The 12496-nt window shown below is 37.5% G+C and overlaps 1 protein-coding gene across 1 annotated transcript; it reads left to right on the top strand.

The window, feature by feature from the left end:
- The first annotated feature begins 1883 nt into the window (after positions 1–1883).
- On the top strand, positions 1884–4765 carry LOC149921183 (uncharacterized). The gene is made up of 2 exons (XM_090163038.1): positions 1884–2679; positions 4469–4765. The coding sequence occupies exons 1-2, from the start codon at positions 2030–2032 to the stop codon at positions 4644–4646; spliced, it is 828 nt and encodes a 275-aa protein (XP_090019164.1). The 5' UTR covers positions 1884–2029; the 3' UTR covers positions 4647–4765.
- Positions 4766–12496: the final 7731 nt, after the last annotated feature.

The raw sequence follows: 12496 nt of genomic DNA, 5'->3' as shown, positions 1-12496 counted from the left end.
AAGCTAAGCAGCTATCGCTGGTTCTGTGGTAGAGCGCTCGACTGCCAAGCCGAATGGCCTGGTTTCGAAACCTGGGTGGCGCATTTGTTTTAAATCAAAAGAGAAAACGCTAAATTTGAATTTCTTCGATACAATAATTTCAATTTTAATTCTATTTCAATTAAACCAAAATTTCGTACTCTATTAAATACGCTTCCGATAACGCTGAAGGTCTAATTTTCAATGAAGCGTAACAAGCGTCGGTGGTTCTCTGGTAGAACGTCCGCCTGTCAAGCAGGAGGTCTCGGGTTCAAATCCCGAACGCGTTCGCAGGCCACACACACACACACACACACACACACATACACACACCCACACCCACCAACAGACGGACACGCTGATTGTATAACCCCTCCTAGGGGACTTTGTCCCCTCGGAGAGGTAAAAATTAAGTTTACCATGCAGGTAATTTCATCACCTGCCGTTACAAGCGTTAACATCGGTTAGGTGTGAGACTTTAGGGCGATTACCAGAGAAGTAGCTAGATTATTTGGCACTCTAGGCCCAAAAAATAAATTTGGGTCGCTTAGTATTTCTGATTTCCCTTCGTTGATCTGATATAGTGTAGTCTACAACTATATTTCGTTAGTCGTTAGTCCTACTTTAACTCAAAAATAATTATACAGAATGAGTTATTTTCGTCCGATTCAGTGATTAGAAGGTGTGATCGTATATTATTATAAGTATGACACTTACTATACTTCAAATGCCAAATGAGAGCGGCTTGCTACGGTACGATTTTCTTCGTGAATCCGTTAAATATTTCTTAAAGAGAGAAACTTGTGGAACAATAATATCAATTTGTGGCCATCATGGTCAAATACTTCACCGCCGTGTGCAAGAAAAAATATATATTAGAGAGAGAATAGCAGTTACCGTTTCTGCCAACAGATGGCATTCTTCATTGCTTATTTGCTTCAAAGCTTCCTGGTGCCATGGAGGAATAGTAGAGGAGAGGAAAGGAAAGAAGACGCTAAATCCGACAGCGTAGTGCCAGTTCTAGGCGGGGATAAAAAAGGGGGGAAAGTCGAGGTAGACTTTTTAAAGAATTCAAACCCTAACCGGTAGATCGCGCTGCCTGTGTTGGAATGTATGAAAACATGGAGGAATAGATAAAAGTCTACCTCGACATACCCCCCGTTTCTACATCCCCCTTTACGCGATTTCTGAAGAGGAACGTCAGTGCTTAGCTCAATCAGAACTATCAATACCACTCCAGGGCTATTCCTCTATGCTGGTGCTAAAGCGGTAACTTCTCTCGCCCTACAACGACCAACCCATTCGACGAAATTCCGTGAGCAAGTATTTTCCCCCTATATACTGTAGGAGTTCAGCGCCACGCTCGTTTTTATATTGGCTTCAATGCAAAAACTATTAGAAACCTTACAGATATCTTTTGCTCATAGGTTAACATAGAAACTTCAACGAATGGGTTGGCTTTTATAGCGCGAACAGCGAGTGATCAAAGTTGGCCGTGCTTCTACTCTTGCCCCACCGTATTTTTTTAACTGGTCTTGACTGTATTCGATCTATACATACTCTGAAACTTACGTCAGCAGTTAGATAGCGTTTTAAAAATCGCGCCAATGCACGTCGCCGTGTCGCGTTTTACCGAGCTTCCAAATTAACAAGACCAGGGGGCGTTAGCGTCGTAAGTTATATTTCTTCTAATGAACTAACTTTAATGCTAAGAAATTTAAACTGTGACGTGGAATGGAAATTCGGTGGTGAGGATCTATTTGACACAACACGGCGCGTTCTCACTCAGTCCACACGAAACTTTGAGCTGAGCTTTTAAACTAGTTATAACGACTAATATGGTAGGTTAATAAGCTATGGCTATTTTGTAGAAAATTAATGAATTATTTTTTATCAGGACACGCGAGCCATTGCTTTTGTGTCGTTGGTCATCGCGATAGGCTTTGGGCAAACTGACAATGCTGACCGACAACTACCCCCCGATTTGGTGAAATATCTGGAAGCCATTGAAATGTACCGTTTAATACGTAATACCCGCGACGACGAACTAACGCGTTTTGACTATCAAAGTGACAATGACCTTGAACAGAACAATCATATGGACACTGACACTCACACGGACGTCAACGTTGAACGTGATAATCTCGAGGACGATGACCATGAACGTCACAATAACACAGACGATACCCTTGACGAGCTTCAAGGTCGAGCCCCTAATTGCGCGCGTTGTATTCGGGCCCGTAAACGCCAGAGGACAACAGCCAAGCCAGAGATGCCATCGTATTTCTCTATGCTAAGAATGCCAGCGTTGAACTGGGGTGAAAACGACCACGACACGCCGAAGCCGACGGCCAAAGGACGCAAAAACAAACATCACAAAAAAGGGCCGCACGCGAATACCGGGATCGCCGTGTCTGGATTGTACGTGGCCCTCGAGGAAGGCCAGTACCACGAGGGTGGGTTTCTCGTCCCCGTGTACGACTCGGCTTACGTCAATTCACACGAATACAAGAGAAGGCGGAAGGTCCACGATTGGTTGGAATGGGCTGACAAAGTCGAGGAGAAAACCGAAGACCCTTGCGTGGTCTTTGTCATCTGCCAAATCGGACTTAACCCTAACGACTTTGGACGTTTGGGCGATGATATACGCAGACTTATACGGTGATTACATTGTTTACGTAAATGATATTTAAAAGAATTTCGGGAAAATTCACCCGCTTTAACAGTAAGCTTAAAGGCCTAGGTTTTTTTCTGCCTTTCTCTGTTTAAATTAACTTAGTGGAGCACAAATACCCTGGTGGTAGGCCAACCGCTGAACAAGTTGGCCTAATTTAAAGGGGGACTGGCAGAAGAAAACCTAGGCCTTTAAGCTCATTCCCCTTAAACTGAACCCCGCGACTCATTTCAACATTGTCAATGCTAAGTATGAATAAGTGATGGTAGGTCTAGGGAAATTTAAAACTTTTAGAGAATAGAAGAATCGACGCAAAAATAGGCGATTGTTATATTTCAAACAATTACCATCTAAGAATGGAATAAAATTAGGAGAAACAACTTTAATAACGAAATAAAAATTTATGTAAAAATGTGTTAAAATGTTTATCTAATGTTATTAGATAAACATTTTAACATGTTTTTAAATAACAATTTATTACGTATTTAAAGTTTTTTATCCTAATTTTATTCCGTTGATTTTATACGTAAGTAGCCTACTAATATATTTTTTAGCTTAACCATCTAATAACTTGGTCCCCTAATTAAGGTTTTTTATCATCCCTACAAATCGAGATACGAAAAATAACATTCTTTGATAGGCCTAGATACAAGTTTCGTAAAAAATCTGAACACGTTGACGCGTCTGTCTCGAGTTTTAGGGGGAAACGTTTGCGATTGGTACACGGTTTTTACGTCACAAGCTAGCGAAGCTCCCTCAGGCGCTACGAGAAAAGAGGGGGATCGACATCTTGTGACGTAGGACGCACAAACGCGATAGCAGGGCCGACAGAGTTCCTATAATTCCTATAATATCCTATATTTAAAAAAATTTCTTACAACATCCTATATTTTTAGCAAAATCCCTCAAAAGTCCTATAATTTTGATATTTTGACCATTTTCAAATCCAGACACTCACAATTGTCAGTTAAATTGCTAGATTTAGCTATATGATAAATTCCTATACCAAATCATTCTACTCTATATTTTTGTTATTGTTAACATGGTTAGCTACTAGTATATTTTTGTGATAAAATGGTTAAATAGTTTCTATTTTTTAAGTGAAAATCAAAGATTTATTTCAATAAATATAGATTGTTTTTAAATGCTTAAAGCTATTAGCAACAAACACAAGGAGAAGGCAACTAGCCTTTAAGCACGCTAACGAAGGGTTGTGTATGAACTTCATTGGACCAAAGAGTATAAAAACTACGTCACCTAGAGATATAATGACGGTCGAAAGCAGTAAAGGAAGTTGTAGCAACCGGGGGGGAAGGCACTCAGTGAATTTGCACTTCAAATTTCGGTCACGAGCCTTTACACTGAACGTTTTACGGGCGGGGGGGAGACAATTTCCAAATTTTCCCCTTCCGACGGCAGCAGGCGCTAAAGCGTCTAGCCAATGAAAAATGTACACAAGAAAATCCACGACTTTTGACGGGCTGCGTTCTCCTTGTGTGGGGTGTTGTGTTTGTTGCTCCTAGCTTAAAGTTAGTAAAATAAATAGCATATATAGTCCTATAAAATCCTACAGTTTTGTAAAAATAGTCCTATAAAAAAATTAAGATTTGAGCAAGGGCCCTGCGATAGATATTCCAGTAAACAATGGCAAAGAGTCCCTTATATTTGTATTCCATTTAAATTTAAAAGTAGACGAAATCTAATTAATTCTTTTATCTAATAAGAACCTTTATCAAGTATTTAATGTGAAGAACGTTTATTTTCTGGGAATTGTAGTCGTCCAACGATTTATTTGCGGAAGATAATTCAGCGCTACTTCACGGCGACCACGTTCGATTGGACGAAAATTAGCTTCGGCGCCTGCAAAAAGGAACTGCGTGAGTGCATGCTCTCCTCGGACAAAAAACGCTGGGTCGACATGGGCTTCCCCATCGAAGGGGTCTTCACCGTTTAACCAAATTCACCTTGGAATGTATCATTTTTTATATGTTTATTTAACTCCCTCGCTCGAGATAGGCGTTCCATTTTTTGTAGCGTTTAATTTTAAATAAAGAATTTTATTTATTGTACGTACTTTTGACTCGACCAGTTTATCAGTCTTAACTTTCGACATTTTAAATGTGAATTTTTTTTATAAATTGTATTATTGGCTCGATTAACTTGTTTTCGACCGCGTAATTACTACTGATTATTATTGAATCGGAATATAAAATTTACTTCGGAAGATTTATGGCCAAAAACACATTTCAATTGTATATATCTCGGTGGTCGATCTGCCAACAAAAGAGATTAACTTCTGAAAACCAACTAGTAGTTAAAGTGTAGTGGTTACTCTATTTAGACGTCATTTTAAGCCTCTTTTGAGTTACCTTGTCACTTTCCAAAACAAACGCTAGCTCTTTTGTCGACGTGACTTGGTCAAAATGTGATTTCACGTGAAACAATAAATTTTAAATAAAATAACATGGATCTTAAAGCGTTTCTTTCCGAGACATGGGCTTCTAAAAATTAACCCCAAAAACGGGTATACAACCTTAAAACTGAAATGATCAGTTGCTTTTTATCAGTGAAGCGATAAAATTTATTAACTAGTAGCAAAAGTTCATTATCCCATTTTTGGAAGTAAGAAGTCTGACAAAGGATACGAGGTATTTTAAATAAAGTTAAAAATAAATTTTATAATCACGAACGCTTTTAATTATCGAAATTAAATATACAAATTCCCAAAACCTCCTGAAGGAATTGATTTAAAATTTTATAATCGGTGGAGTTTCAGAGCGGATAAAATTGTTTATTAATTTCATTTGAAAATTGAGTGTAGCTACTCCGAATGCATAGGCGAGTAGATACTGAAGTATAAAATAGCGTGCTGTTTTGAAAAATTAATAAACGGTAATAAATGTTGCCACTAATACCGCAATCATGTTGGCTGATTTAAATCAGAATTTAAAACCAGATTTATATCGTAAATTTTTTTTAAAAATCATTGATTTAAATCACACCATGACAAAAAAATCTGAGAAAAATGAAATATTAAATAATAATTAAATTTAATTTATATTTTTATTTTATTCAAAATTAGTTAACTGATAAAAGTAAAATATCCGTAATGCCGTTTTAAGGCACAGGCGGTCGAGGAAACTGCCTAGGGGCCCGCACCACAAGGGGGCCCGCGCCACAAACTACTAGATCCAGGATTGAGTGCGCATTTTACCATTTCTACGAGTAAAGTCTGCGTAAAAACCACTTCTTGACTCTCGTCCTGTAAACGTTTGTATCTCATTTATAAACTAAGTTTAAAAATGGATGTCGTGAAGTAGAGATCGACGGAACAAATAAATTAAATGCCACGATTTCGATAAATCAGAAAAATGTTGGTTAACTGTTTTTAAGGAATAATTTATACCAGGAATTCATACCTCGAACTTCGAATGGTTATCCGGCCGTATTCCCTATGGTAAGATCTCGGGGACCGTTTCCAGTGACGTGTATGGGGAAAAAAATCGCCCCCTCGCACGCGTCTCCCCTCTTTAGGAGTTTTTACCCCGCGCAACCTCCCGTTTTTACAACTGTAGTTTTTTGTTGTTCGACTCCCCGGCCATTTCGAAATTTAGGGTTTGAAACCCCACCATTGATAGCGACGGGTCAGCTCGCTCTCCCGACCTCTCCATGTGGAAGGATTAAGTCCGGCATTGTTAGCGCTGTCAAAATTGTCAGCAGTGACAATGCCCTTGAGAACCGCGAAGTCCGAATGACGAGGGGACCGTCGCTATCAATACGGGGATAGCGAAGGGAAAAGCAAAAAGATGTTTGAACCCTTTTTCGACACAGGGGGATGAAATTATCTGAAACTAGGATTTAATACCATTGAAAATCGTATGAGAAAACACGTATGCTCTGACGTCAAAATGATGGGAAAAAACGGTCCCCTAGAGATAACCATTCCAAGTTTGAGGTATGAATTCCTGTTTATACGAATAAACATCGATTTAACATGCGAAATTAATCGTTTTTTCGGATATTTTTCGAATAATTGTCGATTATGGATAAAAATAAAAAAACGGATTATTTCTTATTCAAACGCCGATCTCTATCGTGATCTTAAAAAGTAAACAGTTAGTTTTTTAACAAATTGACAAATTTGAGTGTTTGCAACTCTGGTAGGGAGGTCCCACAGTTAGACACACCACAAGTCTGCCTTTGGGCCCAAATTTGGTTAAAACGGCCCTGTATCCATTAAATATACAGGAAAAGAGCCAGTAATTGTTATTAAATCAATAAATTAAATAAAACCGAAAACATTAAATAAAGGAAATCGGTGGTTAAACCCTACAAGTTTTAGACGAAGCTGACCTACCCTCGTCGAATAGGCCTTTAATTCTCCAGTATTCTGCTAATGTCCAATGAGGCCGGAATACTTCATTTACATAACCATTACCAGTAGAGCCAAAGTAACCCTCACGCAGGGCTGGCCCTAGGGCAGTGCGAAACCACCTGAAAAACTTGCTAGGGCTGCTACTGCCCTGACCCAACAATGGTGAGACATTCTATACGTTTTTGGCCTCATCTGGATGCTAGGTTTCCTTTGAGGTTGATAGGTTGAGGCGGAGCAATTCAAGGTCAACCCAATCTCCAGATTTAAATCCACGCGATTTTTTCTTCTAGGGATATCTGAAGGATTTTGGTGTACAAGACAGATATTTGTATGTAGCCTTGATGATTTGCGACAACGCATATTTGCAGATGTTAACACATCTGGAATTTTTGAATTATTTGTGCTACGGGCTTACGCCTGTGTTAGAGGTGGAGATGGTCATTTGGTAGGACTTGTTCCTCTACGTCTTCTGGAACGTCATCTTTGAGGAATCTGCTCCTGGTACAATCTTTGAGCTTCTAGACTACTTCCTCGAGCCCGTCCGTACAATAAGCCACTCTTCCTTTATTTTATAATTTTTCCTATATTTCGATGCTTTCCTTTATTTTCCTATAATTTTACCATTTTTCCTATAATTAGATATTATTTTATCTTTCGCGCGGCCTTTTCGAATTTCCCGCGTGCCTAGTTCGCTTTTCGTAATACAGATGGCGCTTAATGTAGTAAATCCTTTTGATAAAATGAACGGAAATGACGGAATGAAGAATATCGACGTCTGCTTAAAAGAAGTTCCTTTAATATTAAAACAAATTTAAATTTTATTTATGCAAATTTTCCTATATGTCCCTATATTATCAAAGATAATACTCCTATATTCTCCTATAAATCGACTGTTGAATTTCCTATATTACTATAATTTTTTGGGGCTATTCAGAAGTCACCCTGCACATTAGCTACAAACCGGATTAGAAAATTTTGTCAATTAATTTAGGAGATGGTCGGCATTTATATTTTTAATTTTGATAATAAAAAGCATGCGTGATGACAAAATATTCCTTTTCACTTTATTTGGAACAATACCAATACCTTAAAATAGCTCGATAATGAACTTTTGCCACTTGTTATAAATTTTATCGCTTCACTGATAATAACAACTGATCATCTTAGGAAAACATTTTGTTCAGATAAGAATGAAGTCTATTTTAAGGCTGTTTGGGCAAAGAGTATAAATACTACGTCACCTAGAGATATAATGACGGTCGAAAGCAGTAAAGGAAGTTGTAGCAACCGGGGGGGAAGTCACTCAGTGAATTTGCACTTCAAATTTCGGTACCGCAGCGCCACTACGGCAGTTTTAAGTGGCAATCATTTTGATTTAGTTCAACATCCTTGAAAATTCCTTAAGGACTTGGCTACCTTTAGGACTTGGCAACGGTAGAGAACAAACGCCTTATTCTTCACTTTTTGAAAATAAACACCGAAACAACGAATCCACAAATTCTAACTAAAAAAATCACGAAACAGTAACCAATTACTGTCACTTTTTTGAATTGACAGATATTAGACAATTAAATATCCAAAATGCCAAATTTAGCACCTCCGCAACACCGTAACTGCCATTTTTCTCCGGTATTATTATTTATTGTACTAAAAACTGCCGTAGTGGCGCTGCGGTACCGAAATTTGAAGTGCAAATTCACTGAGTGCCTTCCCCCACGGTTGCTACAACTTTCTTTACTGCTTTCTACCGTCATTATATCTCTAGGTTACATAGTTTTTATACTCTTTGGTTTGGGGAGTTCACATCTTTAAAACGATCGAGCACTTTAGGACCCATGTTCGTTAAACATGTTTTACTCATTGGGACCCATAGAACACACCCCTGAATTTTTGACACACTAATTCGTAACAACCTGTATATGGTTTTGACAAAACGAAAAACTCAGTATTCTCAGAGCGAAACCAATTAAGTGCAAAATTGCTTAGAATCTTCAATATTACGCCGAAGTACTTACCAAATATTTGTGGTTAGTCTAAAAATGGCTCTCTATAAAACATTTTATTTGCTGAAGATAGGGAACTTACTTTAAATATATTTATAATCTTACGCTTGTAGTTTTGACATTTCAATCTTGGAAATTATGATCCCGACTTTAAATGATGTTTTTATAATTTTAATGTACAATGTTAAATTAAAACTAACGAACGACTGAAGAAGAGCCTCGGCTCGAAACGTCTTGTATAAAATAAGTTTTATCTTCTAATACCATGCCGTTTTCTCTGAATTAAACATAATTTCTACTAATATTCACCATGGTAAATAATAAGTTTAATATAAATGTTAAATACACTTTTACAATCAATTTAAACAATTTACATGAATATTATAAAATTTTATAATATTTACACTTTATAAACCTTAACTACTAAGTTTAATTAATTAATTATCACTTTTCCAAATTTATTCATCTATCAGTGAATTTTCCAAGTTAAATTTGCGAAATCATTAGTGACCTCCAGCGAAATTTATCTCTTATCACGAAATGCAGTCTGATAAAAATTATCTTTTGAATCGGATAATTTCTAAAAATATTATGAAAATGCTATTAAATAGCAAAACCACTATGTAACATTTTTACATTAATTAATTGGAAATTATTTTACTTCAATAATAATTTAATTTAAGATAGCCTAAGAAAGAAACGACGACTGAATGTAAGAAATGATATTGACATGTTATCGCACTATCAAATTGCTTTATTTAAGATAAAAGTTGGGTTGCCATCAGTTATAAAACTCCGTTTGAAAAGTCCGTGTTATCTCTGCTTTATAATTATTGTGACTTATAGATTAATCAGAAAATCCTAAATTATATTTGGCAAATTAACGCGTTTTTTTTTCTCAGCGATTTGAACTGAAAACCCCGAAGAACATTATTAAACTTAACGCAAGTAGCTGTATCATTGCCTCCTGTATTATGAAAAGGCCCCTGTTATTAGAGATGGCCATGAATCTATCCTATTCTTAGAAAAACTCGATTTTACTGGAGAGCGTGGTGCCATCTATTTATGGCAAAGGAAGCTACAATTTAAAATAGCATTATAGTTAAACAACTTATACTCTATTTAGTTGACTTTCACCTAAATTATATATCCCATGTAAAAATATTGTTTATAATTGCTGAAATTTATGCTATTGACCAATTTTCAAACGATCGAATCAACGCGAGGAGTACATGTACCTATAAGTAGCGCCTTTTTGATGTCGACGCTAACGACATCTATTGAAAAAAAGAGTTACTACACGTCGAGCCGACACTTGATTTAAATTGGAATCGCCATTTAACGTCAACCGTGTTTTTATCTTCCAGTCATTGACCAAGAAATTATTCAGAGAGACTCGCGTTAAAGATCACGTTTCTAATTTATTTTGAAGGTCAAGTGTCATAGCATAACGTTAAATCCAGGAGGTCCTAAGGCTAGCAGCACTAAATAGTAACATAAGTAACATAATAAACCTAAGAATTACATTTCCGATTGATTTAATTTTGCATTGACACTCTCACCCAGCTCCGACTAAAATCAGGGGCGCCTTTAGGCACAGAAAAATTTGCCGCCCCTTGGCATTGGTCAGCTAAGGAGGGGCCGCAGGGGCGTATCGGTTTTTAATAAATAAATAAATAAATGTATTTTAGTTTCCGCAAACCTTTTCGGCGTTATTTTGAGTAGGGGCAAGCCAAGTACATGGACCGTGGGGCTTTATCAGAGTTTTGGCACCCCTAGAAAAATGGCGCCCTAGGCACGTGCCTACTTTGCCTAATGGTTAATACACCCCTGTCCGACTTGGACTTGCACAACCAAATTGAGTAGGATATTATCACCCTTTGGACTTTCTGTGAATATCAGTTTGGTGAAAGATTTTCTAATTGTCATACTTATTTAAGTTATGTTACTTATGATAGTAGTAAATTTTAGAATCCGAAGCGCTTTTCTGGAACGCTGAAATTGAAGTAAATTAACCGCCATCTCAGATTCTAATTCAAGCGACCAACAAGAAAAGGTACAATAATATTTAGTTGATATATTGAGCTAGGTTTAACAGAAGCTAGGGCTAGCTAATAATAATAATAATCAGCTAGGCTAATCACCCAAGGCACTACCTTAGGCCTAAGTCAGCAAGTGACTTTTAAAGCCATTAATTCAGGTGGCCGGGTTACAAGGCGTAGGAGGGTGGTGGAAAGCCCTTCAAGCCACGCGAGCCAACACTTACTGGCGTTAATCAAGGTTCGTAAAAGTTACGTTAAAGCTGGTTTCTCACTCGACCGAAAATATGACGGAAAGACGATAATAAACGCAGAGCTGAAAATTGATTCCCATTACATTTACCGCTAACGTTCAACTTTCCGCTGCTAATTTTCCGTCGAGTGTGAAACCAGCTTAAAAACAGGTTTTAGAGCGTATTAGTAGACGGTTTGACGATTTAGAATATAATATCTTTAACGTACAGTAACAGCACTGACTCTATGGCGGATATTAGCCGGAGCCCTATGCACGTGTCTGGCCCCAACGCTTGAATCGGGCCACGTTACCTTTCGTCTAGTTCCGGACCCCTAGCCTTAAGCCTACTCAGCCTATTGGAAAAACCCACAGCTCGACCGACAATTCCGCGTGTCCAAAATCGTGGTTTTTGGCTAGTCCAATGATAATTTCTTGGTCCAAGTACCAGTCTTCGTTCCGAAAGTGTTTCACGCTAGATGGCACTGATCAGTGTTTGACAAAAAATTAAAATGGCAGTACGGTTTTAACCGGTTACACCACCGTAGATGTATTAACAAGACGACACAAACTATAAAGGACTTAGTGACTTAGTGTTGTTTTCAAATGACTCTTGCAGTTTTGTTTACGATTTCATCTAGTTTTTGAATGACTCTTGCAGTTTTGTTTACGATTTAATCTAGTTTTTGAATGACACTTGCAGTTTTGTTTACGATTTAATCTAGTTTCTGAATGACTCTTGCAGTTTTGTTTACGATTTCAGCTAATGTTTGAATGACTGGCAGTGTTGTTTACGATTTCATCTAGTTTTTGAATGACTCTTGCAGTTTTGTTTACGATTTAATCTAGTTTCTGAATGACTCTTGCAGTTTTGTTTACGATTTCAGCTAATGTTTGAATGACTGGCAGTGTTGTTTACGATTTCATCTAGTTTTTGAATGACTCTTGCAGTTTTGTTTACGATTTAATCTAGTTTCTGAATGACTCTTGCAGTTTTGTTTACGATTTCAGCTAATGTTTGAATGACTGGCAGTGTTGTTTACGATTTCATCTAGTTTTTGAATGACACTTGCAGTTTTGTTTACGATTTAATCTAGTTTCTGAATGACTCTTGCAGTTTTGTTTACGATTTCAGCTAATTTTTGAATGACTGGC

This window comes from Leiobunum rupestre, chromosome 11 (assembly GCF_980474605.1).
Source record: "Leiobunum rupestre chromosome 11, qqLeiRupe1.1.hap1, whole genome shotgun sequence".
NCBI classification, from domain to species: Eukaryota; Metazoa; Arthropoda; class Arachnida; order Opiliones; family Sclerosomatidae; genus Leiobunum; species Leiobunum rupestre.
The sequence above is the reverse complement of the archived record's forward strand: the minus strand, read 5'-3'. Positions and strand labels throughout refer to the sequence as shown.